General features: G+C 33.2%; 2 protein-coding genes and 2 long non-coding RNA genes across 4 annotated transcripts; 2 read left to right on the top strand and 2 right to left on the bottom strand.

The window, feature by feature from the left end:
* Positions 1-4,914: 4,914 nt before the first annotated feature.
* On the bottom strand, positions 4,915-6,738 carry LOC123883952. The gene is made up of 3 exons (XR_006800568.1): positions 6,353-6,738; positions 5,209-5,348; positions 4,915-5,014 (listed from the first exon to the last, which is right to left on the bottom strand). It is a non-coding gene; the product is annotated as an uncharacterized LOC123883952 (long non-coding RNA).
* A 765-nt stretch (positions 6,739-7,503) lies between these two features.
* LOC123883953 lies at positions 7,504-8,048 on the top strand. Its single transcript, XM_045932926.1, has 2 exons — positions 7,504-7,813; positions 7,920-8,048. Exons 1-2 carry the CDS (start codon positions 7,522-7,524, stop codon positions 7,976-7,978), a joined length of 351 nt encoding a protein of 116 aa, XP_045788882.1. The 5' UTR covers positions 7,504-7,521; the 3' UTR covers positions 7,979-8,048.
* A 2,134-nt stretch (positions 8,049-10,182) lies between these two features.
* On the top strand, positions 10,183-10,754 carry LOC123883954. The gene is made up of 2 exons (XM_045932927.1): positions 10,183-10,492; positions 10,599-10,754. The coding sequence occupies exons 1-2, from the start codon at positions 10,201-10,203 to the stop codon at positions 10,655-10,657; spliced, it is 351 nt and encodes a 116-aa protein (XP_045788883.1). The 5' UTR covers positions 10,183-10,200; the 3' UTR covers positions 10,658-10,754.
* Positions 10,755-12,711: 1,957 nt separating this feature from the next.
* Positions 12,712-14,124, bottom strand: LOC123883955. The gene is made up of 3 exons (XR_006800569.1): positions 13,961-14,124; positions 13,728-13,824; positions 12,712-12,957 (listed from the first exon to the last, which is right to left on the bottom strand). It is a non-coding gene; the product is annotated as an uncharacterized LOC123883955 (long non-coding RNA).
* Between the last annotated feature and the right edge of the window lie 2,519 nt (positions 14,125-16,643).

A 16,643-nucleotide genomic window follows, 5' to 3' on the forward strand; every position in this document is an offset into this window, starting at 1 on the left:
TGTTTTGGTTCAAGGTTGTAAGTGTCTCATTGACATATGGCTCTTCCGCTTGTTCTGGACACCGACGTCTCAAGCAAGGCGGTATGTAATTAATGTCCCTCTTGAAAGGGTGAGGATCATGTTGCTCCTGCGACCAACGTCGCAGGCAAGGTGGTACATAGTTAATGTCCCGCTTGGGAGGGTGAGGATCATGTTGCTCCCCATTGTGGACAATTTCACCATCATCCCATATACTTCTTGTCGGACATTTTTCACTTTCATGTCCCACTAAATCACAATGTTCACAAGGAAGAGAGGTATATATCTCACATTGCCTTTGAAGAATTTCCAATTTAGCTATTATAGCATCCAATTTAGCTTCTATGATGTAATCTCTCATTGTTTTCCTCTCAGCCATGACTTTTTCTTTTCCTGCAAAATACAATCAACTACAAATAGGCTCTTGAGAGCAGGTGAGTACGCAGAAGTGATATTAAGAATGGAGAATAACAAAATAAACAGACAAAAACTGTACAATGTCTAAATTAATAAAAAAATCTTTTTCGTCTAATATCGTTAAATTAATCCCCGGCAACGGCGCCAAAAACTTGTTGCGTTAAAAACACACTTAGAGCAAGTGTACTCTAGCGCAGAAGTAGTATAAAAGATTATCGTATCCACAGGGATTAATTAACAAACACCAAACTAGTTAAGATTATTTATTATTTAAACTAACGAGTAGTTGAATTGTCATGATAAGTAAAGAGAAAATAATGACGTGTAAGAGTAAGAACAAGAATAAAAACGTGAAGTTTGTAAACCAGTAGAGAGAGGTCTAGGGTCATGGTTTCACTTGCAATATTCGGTTCCCTATGTCTAGTTCCATTTGAATTCCTTTATTTTAATTCAATTACCAATCCCTTTACTAAAACTATTAATCCGTTTGGTCATTCGTGATTAATATTCTTTTTCCTAAATTAACCTTTGTTTGGTCATGCAAAGAGTTGAAATTTAAGAAAAGCATAAAGCACAAAAAGGTTGAATGATTGGAAGACTAAAATCAAAGTTTGGTCATGCAATAATTATAGTCTCATTTATCGTATAGGTCCATCAATTAACTGCAGTACGGTCGCTGATCAATCAATTGATTATAAACATTCATAGGTTGATCATTCCTACTTATGTGATAAAATCAATAGGATAAAATTAATTGAACAAAATACTGAAATTCAAATTAGAAACTAGAACATATAGCTAAGACATAGCAAAAGGAATTTTAATTGCAAGATTCACCATAAACCCTAGAATAGTATTTAGCTATCCATAATCAAAAAGAACACCAACATAGAAATTGAATTCATGAAATTAAGAGTAAGAAATAACCCTAGAATGAAGAAAATATGTTGTTCCAAAGTTCCAATCTTCAATCCAAAGCTTCTCCAATTTTCCTCTCTCAGCCGTGTTACAGAACAGAAGAAAGCATAATATCAATTGAAACCAAGAAGCTCAATTTATAGTTTCAATCACCGCCTGTGTTGATTTCTTAAGTTTTAAGACTTTCCATTGCTTCACCGCCTCAGCCACTTGTGTTTGAGTTGTCAGACATTTTCAACTTGAAATCTCTTTTGTGTTGTGATGCTAGCCGCCCCTGCCACTTGATCTCAAGCTTCAGCTTTTCTCATGACAAAGCACACAAGTTCCTTTAATTTAATTTGGGCCATCGTGACTTTCTTTCACATTTGGGCTTATTTGCCTAAAATCTCACAAAATGATGAGAAGTATATAATTTCATATTATTAATAATAATAATAATAATAATAATATATATCATATTATTTTAAGTGATTCAAAAATTAGATTTGCATTTTTTTATCTTTTCTTCTCTTTTGTATAATATAGAGCAAATCAAGTGAGTTACTTATATAATAATAAATAATTACTCTAAATTAACACAAAAAATATCTACATATAATACACTAAATCAGAGTTTATCATATTCTCTGATCACTTTTTTTCCCAGCATCACCAACAATGTTCAGAAAACTTGGTTCCAAAATTCCATATACATTTGTGGTGTTGTTTTCAATGCATAAACGATGAATGTACCTGAATATAATTTTAAAGTTAGGAGAGATATATAACATATTAACAGATATTGAGATAGTAGTAAATAAGAAAGTACACTTACGAGCACCAAACACTTATAGTAGTCATGTCGAGCCAAATAAAACCCACCAACAACTCTCTTATACACTTGCAAGACATGAGAAAATTAGTACACATTGAACAATGAGTTAATTGTACATCCAAATGATCATCACCCTTTTTCAGAACCATGATTAACAATTTCTGAACATCGTCCATGTTATCTTCAGCCTCTGCTACCGGTGCAGGAGAACGACTTCCTTTTGCGCTTTCAGTGACAACAACCTCCTTGAGTTCATTTTGCATCTTGACCGGTGCAGGAGAACAACTCCCTTTTGCGCTTCCGGTGACAACAACTTGTTCAGCACAAGCTTCAGGTACCATGACTCTATTATTTGTATCAGAGGTTTGGGATAAACCCATGGACTTTAGTGTCTCCATAAGAGAATCTTGCATCATCTTACGCTCTTGCGCCAACTTTTCCTCAAACTTAGCTTCCAAATCTGCTTTAAATGCTGCTAGTTGCTCTTTGACATCTATACCTTGTCTTTGACGTGAAACCTTTGATCTTCCCCAGTAAGTGGGTTTTTTGTATACCCTTTTAGGATCTTCATGTATCGCTCTATTGGATACATCCACCGTAAATAAATTGGGCCACACAATCTAATCTCCCTTACTAGATGAACAATCAAATGAACCATAATGTCAAAAAATGAAGGAGGAAAATACATCTCCAATTGACACAAGATAACTGCAGCTTCGTTTTCCAACTCGTCTAACTTCAATGGATCAATTGCTTTACAACATATTGCATTGAAGAATAAGCACAACCTGCATATAGCTTTCCTAACATTATCGGGCAATATCCCACGAATAGCCACAGGTAGTAGTTGTTGCATCAAGACATGACAATCATGAGATTTTAAGCCGATTAATTTGAGATCTTTCATTGATACAAGGCTCTTGACATTTGACGAGTAACCATGTGGCACTTTGATACTTTGTAAACACTTGCAAAAACTTGTTTTCTCGTCTTTAGACAAAGTGTGACACGCGGGAGGCAAATATGTCTTGTCATTGATTTTTTGTGGTATTAACTCTTGTCGTATACCCATCAAATCCATATCAAGACGAGCATGTGCACCATCTTTTGTCTTGCCTTTAATGTCGAGAAGTGTTCCAATTACACTATCACATACATTTTTCTCCACGTGCATCACATCAATACAATGTCTTACATCAAGACTAGACCAATATGGAAGATCAAAGAACACTGACCTCTTTTTCCATATACTTTTCACAACAGGCTGCTTTTTCCTTTTGACACTTTCACTTTCGGCTTTTGGCACTTTCGCTTTTGGCACTCTCCCTTTTGGCTTTTGGCACTTTCCGAAGACAACATTAATGTCTCGTTGTCGTTCATAAACTTCCTCTCCAGTTAAGGGCGTTGGAGCAACACCATTCTCTTGGTCTCCGTCAAAAGCTTTTCGCAATCTACGATATGGATGATAACGATTTAGAAATTTTCGGTGGCCAAGATAAACAGTCTTCTTTCCATTTTTCAGTTGCTTATAACATGTTTTTTTTTCACATATGGGACACGCATTATGCCCTTTAACGGAATACCCAGACAAATTGCCGTATGCCGGAAAGTCGTTGATGGTGCAAAACAACATGGCACGCATGTTGAACTGTTCACCAGAATACGAATCAAAAACATCCACTCCTTCCTCCCACAACACTTTCAAATCATCAATTAGTGGACTTAGATAAACATCTATGTCATTTCCTGGTTGTCTTGGGCCTGAAATCATCATCGATAACATAATATATTTACGCTTCATGCACAACCAAGGAGATAGGTTGTAAATCATCAGGAGAACAGGCCATGAACTATGGTTAGTACTTTGATTACCAAACGGATTCATTCCATCAGTAGCAAGTCCAAGTCTAAGGTTTCTCGACTCTTTGCCAAAATTTGGAAACAAAGAGTCAATTTTCTTCCATTGCAAAGAATCAGCTACATGGCGAATTTGGCCATCACATTTTCTCTCTTCTGCATGCCATCTAAGATTCTTTGCGTCATTTGCATTAGCAAACAATCTCTTGAACCTTGAAATTATTGGTAGGTACCATACGACTTTCGCGGGAGGACCCGTTTTGGTCACCTCATCATCACTAGAATCACCATCTTTCTTTTTGTAGCGAGACGCCTTACATGTCGGACAATGATTATAGTTTACAAACTCTTTTCGGTATAATATACAATCATTAGGGCATGCATGTATCTTTTCATACTCCAAACCCATTGGACACAATACTTTTTTCGCCTCGTAATAACGATTTGGCATTACATTACCTTCTGGAAGCATTTGTATCAACAATTCAAGCAATTCAGTGAAACTTTTGTCGGTCCACCCATTTTTTGCTTTCAAATTAAACAATTTTAACACCGCAGACAAACGGGTAAAATTTGTGCATCCCGGATACAATGGTTCATCCTTGTCACTGCATAAAGTTTCATACACATGCGCCCTCTTAAACGAATCTTCTCCAATATCACGCATCATGTCTTCTAGTCGATCATCGATATCCACACTACCACTTTCTCTATGGGACACACTTGGCGTTGCTACTACTTCACCGTGCCATATCCATTGTGTATAATTTTGACAAATCCCGTCACAAATTAGATGATTCATGATTTCTTTCTTAGTACGTTTTGGTTCTTTATTTGCACAATTTATACACGGACATAGAAAAAGTGGAGGAAATTCAAGAGGAGGACGTTCTAGTTCAGCATTACTTTCCGCAAACTGTAGAAATTCCATCACTCCATGTCTGTACTCAGTACTTAATCGATTAGCTCTCATCCAACTACGGTCCATACCTACGTTTCGAAATTTATGCATTCTAAGTTAAAGGAATGACTAGGTTGTTACTATTGCGAAACATTCTCTCGCCCTATTTTAATAAAAATTCATAGCCTATAACAGAATTTGCATATAGCAGAATTTTTACATAGTAATTTGAATTGCATCTAAGTTTATAGCTTCTATATATGTTTTGAAATAGAATCGGTACCTGTAGATGAGACCGTGATTGAACCTTCTAACTTCAAACAAAGAGGACAACACCAAAAAACAGCAACACCAGCCCCTAAACAGCAGCAGTCAACACGTAGGAGCAGCAACCACCGCCTAACACAGAAAACAGCTCCACCCCTGCAAAGCACAAGCATTGAAACCCTCAATTCATACATGATCTAAGAAAAGCATCAACCCTCAATTCATACATGATCTGGGTTGTTTTTGTACCAGAACTACATGATAACTGCTGACAGAAAAACAATTGAAAAAATAAAAAGGATTGTTATTGCTCAAACAAAAACTCTTTAAAATAGAATTAGACTAGACAAACTCCTACTCAGTGGGCTCAAGCAAACCAAATAAATACAATATTCTCTACATATAACTGCGGAAACTAATCTCTCGAAATAATGCTGAACATGTATGGAATTATGGACCAAACAGTTAGAAGATTCAATTCAAATTCTACCTACACGCCGATAGAATCAATTATGTATTAATTCTACCTAAATATAAGTCAATTATTCAACCAATAAATACCAAAAGCAGACTATTATGTGTTAAAGTGAAAAGTAACTTTACTTAAGATCACCTTTGAATTCAACTAGTGGAAGAAAAAAACACAAAACCCTCCCAAAATTGGGTCACTATCAGTAACACATAGCATCAGGAAAAAAAAACACTAACCATTTTCTTTGTCACATAACAAACATTAACATAGAAAGACCAGAAGGAAAATTATCCTTAACTTTCTTCTAATCACATGTTGTCTATTTTCTGTTTCTGCTTAATACTTTTCACTTCTTTTAACCATTGTTTAGCTAGAGATACCATAACCATAAACAACTTACTAAGAGATGAAGAACAGGAACCCAAAACACATGAAAACGAATATCCAATTTAAAACCTTCACAATTTAAAACGTGAACTTAGAATATCCAATCTTCATTCAATGCTACCAAAATGTACTGAATGAGAAAAATGCGTGTTTTTCTTACCAGCAATTAACCATAAACAGAAAAAGAATGAAAACGAATACGAATGAAAACGAATACGAATGAAAACAAGATCAACCATAAACAGAAAACGAATGAAAACGAAAACGAATGAAATTTGGGGGAAGTTTGATTTATTCATACCTTTACCGAATGAAAACGAAGAGATTTGGAGGCGATTAAGCGTTTGCAGGTTCGTCGTTCCGTCTAGGGTTTGGAGAATGAAACCGCGAATGAAATTGGGACGATTGGAGATTGGAGAGATTGGAGAATGATTGGAGAACGATTGGAGAGTGTTTGATTTGAAGAAATTGGGACGATTTGAGGAACAAATTAGGGAGAACTAGAATTGGGACGATTGGATTGGAGAGTGTGTTCTTCTTCGCGTTTGCAGAATGAGGGAAATTGGGAAGAATGAAAAATATAATTAACACTATTAGGATTCCACTACCGGTGATAAGCTAGATCGGTAGTGGAAAGTGGGAATATGAAAAAACTAATAACACTATTAGGATTCCACTACCGGTGAATCCTAGATCGGTAGTGGAAGATAATTAAAACAATTTTGCACGTAATTACGACATTGCCACCGTGTCTACTTTCCACTACGGATTTAGCAAAGCGGGTAGTGAAATCCCTTGTCTCTGAACTTTCCACTACCGTTTTCAAAATATCAGTAGTGGAATCCTTTGGTCAAATGTATTTCACTACTGGTATTCACATACCGGTAGTGGTATCTCCAAACCAAAAGTCATTTTTCTACTAGTGTTGGCCCCGAAAATTTGGAAGCCCAACCACAAATGTTAAAAACGAACTCTTAATAAAAAATTGTAAAAAGTTTCAAAAAGAATTATCCTTATCTAAATAGTAAATAAAATCAATAACATAAAAAAAAAAAGTCATATTTGTATCGAACATAAATAAAATATCCTTATTCTAATGAAAGACATATTAAAAGATATAACTGAGCCACCATTAAAAAAAACAAATATCACCGAATATATAGGTTTTGAATTACATGTTAAAGGGTTGGGCATGATTTCTATCAACCTTTTAGAAAGAAACTATTTTTTCTTTACTAAGAAACTATAAAAACATCGGTTTATGGATGTATTATTTATTAACCTTGTTTAGATTACACTCTTCTTCATTTGTTTGACAAATTTGTTACAAAATCAATTTTGTTAAGTCCATTATATTTATTATATATAAATGTACATTTATGTCCATGCTTATAAATTGAGGTTGTTTTATTCAATTTTTATTATCAAATCAAATTTAGCATATAATATCAAAATTAACATCGAAGAATTATGAAAATGTGTGAGAAGAAAAAGATTGTTTCAATATGTGTGATGATAATGTTAGTTATGGCACACGCTGATAATTCTCCTCCACCTCCATCACAACCTAGTTCACCAACTGGTCGAATCGCTTGTCTTGCCAAATGTGCTTTTAAATGTAAACGCTTCAAAACAAGAATTCCATTATATGCAGGTTGTGTTGCTGCATGTACATTATTGAAATGTCATAAAGTATTGTCAAAAGTTACTTATGATTGTGCAACTAATTGTTCGATGTCCAAGACCTTTAACATCAACACTGGTACATATACTTATACTTTTGTCTCTTATATTTTTATAAGAATAATCTTATAAATAATGATTGCCTTATTTAATTGTGCTTCTTACAATAAATGTCTTTTTCGCAGATGCCGGTGGTGTTAATGATATCGTGAATTCATGCTTGAAATCTTGCAAAAACAAATAAAAATGTTACATCTGTAAATCAATGGTTTTAGGAAAAAAGTTGATATGAGAAATTCTATGTAGAATTGGTAAGGTACTGATGTTGTAATGAAATTTGATTACACAAATAATAAAATAATTTTATCTCATTATTATTCTCTCACATTGTGATATTTTGTTAAAAAATTGACAAAAGATACGATTGAACGTATGTGTAATTGTTTCTGACGTTTTAGTGCAAACATGATTAGTTTTTTGTAATTTTTAATTATGTCGTAATAATGAGTATTATAATTAATTTTAAATATATATTTTTAGTGAAAACTCTTTTTTCACTTGTTCCTATATTATAGGTGTAAAAACAATTACAATCATCGTAAAGAATGAAATCCACAAAAAAATTTATAGTGGCTAATTTTAAAAAAATTATATAATTTTTATATTTAGATTATTTTAATTTGAATAAATGTTTTTCCATTATGGGTTGTCGTTTAATATGATTACGAAGAAAGTCAGCCATAATTTGTATAGGGGACTAAATGATACAAGTATTTTAAAAATAAAATTAGATATATAATTGTAGACCTGATAACCCATTATATTGATCGATTTTGTTTATGTGAAAATATTCTAAAGCATTCCTAATAAATTTGAATTTTTTGAATTAGACTTAATTATTTAAAAAAAATTAAAGACGGATCATTGAATAAAATGCTTACATTCTTTCCATCAATTTATTGCTTAAAAAATTGGTATAAAATCTCTGACATCTAAGAAGAAATTTGAAAAAATTTGAAATCCTGTTCTCGGCAGGACAGATGTCATACACGATGTCTAGGACAACTGTGTAGATTGCCAGATTTCTCAGACAATTAGTTTGACAACTTGATCGCGGGATCAATTTAATTATATTGAAGTAAAATACTAAAAATAATAACGACACAAGTAATTGTTAACCCAGTTCAATGCAAACCACAGCTACTCTAGGGGATACCAATCCAGGAAGAGAAACTCACTACTATGAATTAATACTTAGTCTTACAACGCATACCAAAACCTATTGATATGTATGCCTTTTCTTAATCCTAGTGGTTTGGGACCAGACCCACAGGTTATGCGTTTTTAGCTGTTCAAGTGTTGGTGAAGCTCCTCTCTGATTGCGACATGGGAAAAAGGGGTTTTACGTGTATATAAAGTCTACTTATTTAGGTTGTTTTGTATATTTAAAGAGTACAATATTTGATTCAATAATTTCTATAAACATGGTTTTACTAAATTAAATACAATAGTATTATTTTTGTAAAGAAGATTGTAATACCTAGAACCAATGTTTATAAATAACTTTCAATTTTTCCGTTGCGTATTTCTGAAAAAGAGTTAATAAAGGTAGAATCACTACAATAATGGGTTTGGGTGTTACACACATTGCTATCATTTCAATTAGGATAATGATCATAAATTTATCATGGTCCATTCATTAGCGTTGTAGAACCATATCCTTTTACGAGACAATCTTCTCTTTCTCAATTTGTTCTACATTATCAATTAGTAGATCATCCTAGTAGGCAATAAACATATAATTAGAGACACTAGGAAACTCATGTCGACCTCCGTTAAACTTTTTAGTGCTTCTTGATTTCGTGTTTCTTCAAGAGAAATCTCTAACAGGGCGCTTTCCATCTTTTTATAAGTATCAGGATTGGCCCCGAAAATTTGGAAGCCCAACCACAAATGTTAAAAACGAACTCTTAATAAAAAAATGTAAAAAGTTTCAAAAAGAATTATCCTTATCTAAATAGTAAATAAAATCAATAACATAAAAAAAAAAAGTCATATTTGTATCGAACATAAATAAAATATCCTTATTCTAATGAAAGACATATTAAAAGATATAACTGAGCCACCATTAAAAAAAAAAAATATCACCGAATATATAGGTTTTGAATTACATGTTAAAGGGTTGGGCATGATTTCTATCAACCTTTTAGAAAGAAACTATTTTTTCTTTACTAAGAAACTATAAAAACATCGGTTTATGGATGTATTATTTATTAACCTTGTTTAGATTATACTCTTCTTCATTTGTTTCACAAATTTGTTACAAAATCAATTTTGTTAAGTCCATTATATTTATTATATATAAATGTACATTTATGTCCATGCTTATAAATTGAGGTTGTTTTATTCAATTTTTATTATCAAATCAAATTTAGCATATAATATCAAAATTAACATCGAAGAATTATGAAAATGTGTGAGAAGAAAAAGATTGTTTCAATATGTGTGATGATAATGTTAGTTATGGCACACGCTGATAATTCTCCTCCACCTCCATCACAACCTAGTTCACCAACTGGTCGAATCGCTTGTCTTGCCAAATGTGCTTTTAAATGTAAACGCTTCAAAACAAGAATTCCATTATATGCAGGTTGTGTTGCTGCATGTACATTATTGAAATGTCATAAAGTATTGTCAAAAGTTACTTATGATTGTGCAACTAATTGTTCGATGTCCAAGACCTTTAACATCAACACTGGTACATATACTTATACTTTTGTCTCTTATATTTTTATAAGAATAATCTTATAAATAATGATTGCCTTATTTAATTGTGCTTCTTACAATAAATGTCTTTTTCGCAGATGCCGGTGGTGTTAATGATATCGTGAATTCATGCTTGAAATCTTGCAAAAACAAATAAAAATGTTACATCTGTAAATCAATGGTTTTAGGAAAAAAGTTGATATGAGAAATTCTATGTAGAATTGGTAAGGTACTGACGTTGTAATGAAATTTGATTACACAAATAATAAAATAATTTTATCTCATTATTATTCTCTCACATTGTGATATTTTGTTAAAAAATTGACAAAAGATACGATTGAACGTATGTGTAATTGTTTCTGACGTTTTAGTGCAAACATGATTAGTTTTTTGTAATTTTTAATTATGTCGTAATAATGAGTATTATAATTAATTTTAAATATATATTTTTAGTGAAAACTCTTTTTTCACTTGTTCCTATATTATAGGTGTAAAAACAATTACAATCATCGTAAAGAATGAAATCCACCAAAAAATTTATAGTGGCTAATTTTTAAAAAATTATATAATTTTTATATTTAGATTATTTTAATTTGAATAAATGTTTTTCCATTATGGGTTGTCGTTTAATATGATTACGAAGAAAGTCAGCCATAATTTGTATAGGGGACTAAGTGATACAAGTATTTTAAAAATAAAATTAGATATATAATTGTAGACCTGATAACCCATTATATTGATCGATTTTGTTTATGTGAAAATATTCTAAAGCATTCCTAATAAATTTGAATTTTTTGAATTAGACTTAATTATTTAAAAAAAATTAAAGACGGATCATTGAATAAAATGCTTACATTCTTTCCATCAATTTATTGCTTAAAAAATTGGTATAAAATCTCTGACATCTAAGAAGAAATTTGAAAAAATTTGAAATCCTGTTCTCGGCAGGACAGATGTCATACACGATGTCTAGGACAACTGTGTAGATTGCCAGATTTCTCAGACAATTAGTTTGACAACTTGATCGCAGGATCAATTTAATTATATTGAAGTAAAATACTAAAAATAATAACGACACAAGTAATTGTTAACCCAGTTCAATGCAAACCACAGCTACTCTAGGGGATACCAATCCAGGAAGAGAAACTCACTACTATGAATTAATACTTAGTCTTACAACGCATACCAAAACCTATTGATATGTATGCCTTTTCTTAATCCTAGTGGTTTGGGACCAGACCCACAGGTTATGCGTTTTTAGCTGTTCAAGTGTTGGTGAAGCTCCTCTCTGATTGCGACTTGGGAAAAAGGGGTTTTACGTGTATATAAAGTCTACTTATTTAGGTTGTTTTGTATATTTAAAGAGTACAATATTTGATTCAATAATTTCTATAAACATGGTTTTACTAAATTAAATACAATAGTATTATTTTTGTAAAGAAGATTGTAATACCTAGAACCAATGTTTATAAATAACTTTCAATTTTTCCGTTGCGTATTTCTGAAAAAGAGTTAATAAAGGTAGAATCACTACAATAATGGGTTTGGGTGTTACACACATTGCTATCATTTCAATTAGGATAATGATCATAAATTTATCATGGTCCATTCATTAGCGTTGTAGAACCATATCCTTTTACGAGACAATCTTCTCTTTCTCAATTTGTTCTACATCATCAATTAGTAGATCATCCTAGTAGGCAATAAACATATAATTAGAGACACTAGGAAACTCATGTCGACCTCCGTTAAACTTTTTAGTGCTTCTTGATTTCGTGTTTCTTCAAGAGAAATCTCTAACAGGGCGCTTTCCATCTTTTTATAAGTATCAGGATTGGCCCCGAAAATTTGGAAGCCCAACCACAAATGTTAAAAACGAACTCTTAATAAAAAAATGTAAAAAGTTTCAAAAAGAATTATCCTTATCTAAATAGTAAATAAAATCAATAACATAAAAAAAAAAAGTCATATTTGTATCGAACATAAATAAAATATCCTTATTCTAATGAAAGACATATTAAAAGATATAACTGAGCCACCATTAAAAAAAAAAACATATCACCGAATATATAGGTTTTGAATTACATGTTAAAGGGTTGGGCATGATTTCTATCAACCTTTTAGAAAGAAACTATTTTTTCTTTACTAAGAAACTATAAAAACATCGGTTTATGGATGTATTATTTATTAACCTTGTTTAGATTACACTTATAACATCCCAAGTTAAATATCTAGAATATAACAGGTTTGTACATAATTAATACTTGGTACATTAAGTTTACAATTCCTGACATAATTAAAATGGCACACATAGGTGCTATAACATAAGTATAAAGTCATATACAGTACATGCCATGATCAAAATACATGATAGAAGTACAAAAAAAGCATCTAAACATAATTCATCTAGCTGCAGCAGCTACTCCATAGCCTGCTTACCATGTGATTTCTGCTTATCTGAAAAAATTAATAAGCGTGGGATGAGACTACTAAGCCTCAGTGAGTTCTACTACCCAACTAACGGTGACTACACCGGTGTACCTGAATGTCAGTCCATAGCATAATTTTCATAACATAATTCATAACATAGCATAAAATCATAAATGTGTATCACAATTTATCATCTTGTTCATTTTAACATAACTAAGACACTCTGAGGTGAGCCATTCTCAGAGGCCTGACATATCCGTCGTCGATGATTATACGCATCGGCACGGCATGAAGCTCACAATTATAACATGATTGGATTCATCGAATCCCATAACGTGGTACAAAAGTATCCACCATGATTGACTGACTAACTAAACTGTCCTGAGTTTTTATCCTGTCCATGATTCCCTTCCGGGGCATAACTAACATATTCTAATTTCTTGATTATCGTATACTTAACGTGTAATTAACATTGTAATTATGTATTTTACTTGCAGTAGTCACATAAAATAGCTAGAAGGCTAAGGGATTCAAAAAGAGTGAGATTGTTGTGTTTAAAGAATTCTGCAGGTACTGACCTGCTACTTTGTTTTCATATTTTTCACCAAACTTTTGCAGCAACTCTCACCACAATCCTTTTTCCTACTAGCCATGAATATTACAGCATATAATACATATTTAAAATGGAGAGAAGCTTTGGGATTAAGCTCCTCTCATACACAATTTGATCCTAAACTTATGTTGGCATACAAAGTTCATAATTTGGGGCAATTAACTAACTAAACTTAAGAACCCACCTGATAAATGGAGCTTAATCCTAGCCTTGAAACTTGGTTACAGATCTGAAATGAGAGCTTCAGCTCCCTCTTGAGCTTTGGCCTTCAATTCCACTTCCTAAATCATCACATAAAAACAAATAAGCCCCATTTCATTACATGTATGTAAAGGTCATAATTTGGGTCTTTAGAGAATGAATGAACAGTGCACGAATCCAAGAGATTGAAATTGAATTTGGAACACATGAACTTACCACTAGTGAGATTGGAGCTTGAGGAATTTAAAACACTACATACATGTGAGTTTTATGAGGAAGTTTAGAGAGATTGAGATGGTTGGGTGTTGTTGTTTTGTTAAACGAGAGAGATGAGATGAGAGAAGGGAGTATTCTGATTATGCAGGAAAAGAAAATGAAAGTGAACTAAGGGGTTTGGTACTTTAGTAATAGCGTGGGGTCCACTATAGGTTATCTCATTGGTTACACTTGGTCTTTATTTTCTAGTATTTGGTCATGTCATAATATGATACTCATAATATCTCTAATTGATACATAATACTCATAAAGAAAATGAGTGTAACACCCTAACCCATACTACCCTTAAAAACGCAATTTTAAAAACTTTTTAACAAGTGTAAAGGCAGAGTGCCACGCGGTAATTAAAACACAAGCATACACACAGAGCATCATGAAATTTAACATGAAAAGCAACAGCGGATTCCAATCAAACCAAGCATGCATATATATACATATATATATACATAAGCCAAATTCATCCCTAAGGATGTCACTTATACAAGAACTAGCATATCAAAAGGTAACACCGATATACGATGAAATCCAAGCGTAAACCCCGACTCGATGTTACATTACCAGAGCATTTACTATTTACAAATTCTAGTCAAAAGCTAGTACTAAGAGGAGTAATCTATTCTAAGTCTCCTCACCAAAAGGTACTTCAACACCACGCTAGAACCGCAGTCTAAACGTCGGCACAATCCTCAGCCTGAATATCTGAACCCCCAAAGGTCCAGCAAATAACACAAAGCAGAGAGTTAGAAAAACATAATCGCATATCATACGAGCATAAGAAAAGCCTTACACTTTCGAGCTATCATACATATTCTAACTCACGCCAAAACATTGTACTAAACAATTATCAATTAATAAAGTTCAACACAATTCGACCAGATAATGTCACATACCACTTATCAAATATATGCGCATTTACCCTAAGGTATCTAATGCCAATTAATTCACTGTCATGCCATCCCTAGACATAACTAAATGCATGTGGTACCAAGATGTCACACCAACGGTGGACCAAGAACAGTTTTATATCATGCTGGATATGTCGGAACTTACCGAACCATCTTATCTCCCTTGGATAAGCCAAAACAGTTTTATATCCTGTTGGATAGCAGCTCTGGACTCATGGATTCATCTAATCCGATCCTCGGCTTCATTATGGACACATAATCCATTTTCGTTATTGGAACCCAAGTTTCCAATGTTCACATACAATCATGAATGCATGATTACTTTTAAACACATCAAATACATGACGCTATCTAGCTCGAAGCTATTCATTCACTGATGCGGAAACACAATTCCGACATCTAACACATTAGAATAACACAATATCCTATCACTCAATTCATAATTATTCACATGATAATTATCTGCATACTCATTTTTATACACACAAGGTTTCATTTACACTTATGTCATAAAACATACATCATTCTCTTAACATTGCAAATTAATGTTAAAACATAAACATAGTCACTTGAACTACAAGTCATTGCATACGCGTGCGAATCATATAACGATTAACAATAAGCATTAACAACATCAACATGTATCAACAAACATGTAAGGATACCCTTAAACCATGTTACAAGTGCCTAATTGCACTTAAAACAATTATCAAATAGTTGCTGTCACAGTGCTGTTCGCTGAGCGAATCCGTAGCGAACCCGTAGCGAACACGTAGCGAACACGTAGCGAACACGTAGCGAACACGTTCGCTGTAGCGAACAGGTAGCGAACTACATCAGAGGGTTACAGGTACATGGCGAACACGTAGCGAACCCGTAGCGAACTTATTCGCTAAGCGAATCCGTAGCGAATCCGTAGCGAACTTATTCGCTAAGCGAATCCGTAGCGAATCCGTAGCGAACTACACCAGAAATATCTGTTCTTGAGTTATCTAAGGCGGTTTAACATTGATTCCACTCAAAAATTCATCTAAACATGTTATAAATTCATATAAACAGCTATTCTAAACATATATGGTATCAAGGAACATTAATCATCCCTTCCAAACATCCAAATACCTCTAATAATCAAAATCATGGCAATTTCTTGAGTTTTAAGCAACTTTTATAAACTTTTCAACATGATCCAAACACATACATATTTATCATGAAATCAAGCTAGTGATTAACACATACAAAGTAATGATGAAGAACATCACACTCACATACAAAAGCTTATCAAAAGTCTAAAAGAAATTGAGTGGGAGAGTTCGGGAACGGAGACATAGACAATCTCCCCCCTCCTTGTCACTCAAGAATCATGAATTCTAATCTCTTACCTTAAGCAAAGATGATGATCCAAGCCTTTCCTCTCCTCTCTTGCTCGTGAATCTCTTAGCCAAACCCTAGCTCTTGCTCTATCTTGCTTCTACTCACTCAAACTCAAAGAAATGAATTGTGAAACTATTCATGTGTTTGACTTGTTACTTATACTACTTTCCATGGTCATGAACCAAGCCCAATTGGCTTAGGCCCATTGCCTCTCACGCCCATAAGCCCAAAACAATGGTTCTCGCGTCTAATAACTTACGTTCGGCTAAATAATTATTCGTCGCTCACTAAAATAATAAAAGCCAATTAATAAATAAAATACATTTAATAAAATATACGAATACGAA

The sequence above is a fragment of the Trifolium pratense genome, linkage group LG5 (assembly GCF_020283565.1).
Source record: "Trifolium pratense cultivar HEN17-A07 linkage group LG5, ARS_RC_1.1, whole genome shotgun sequence".
NCBI lineage: Eukaryota > Viridiplantae > Streptophyta > Magnoliopsida > Fabales > Fabaceae > Trifolium > Trifolium pratense.

What these genes read in the sequence shown, in the direction of transcription:
- LOC123883953 (XM_045932926.1), top strand. Translation starts at nt 7,522, where the DNA reads ATGAAAATGTGTGAGAAGAAAAAGATTGTTTCAATATGTGTGATGATA. An exon ending in GACCTTTAACATCAACACTG is followed by an intron (nt 7,814 to 7,919) that starts GTACATATACTT and finishes TCTTTTTCGCAG; the next exon opens with ATGCCGGTGGTGTTAATGAT.
- LOC123883954 (XM_045932927.1), top strand. Translation starts at nt 10,201, where the DNA reads ATGAAAATGTGTGAGAAGAAAAAGATTGTTTCAATATGTGTGATGATA. An exon ending in GACCTTTAACATCAACACTG is followed by an intron (nt 10,493 to 10,598) that starts GTACATATACTT and finishes TCTTTTTCGCAG; the next exon opens with ATGCCGGTGGTGTTAATGAT.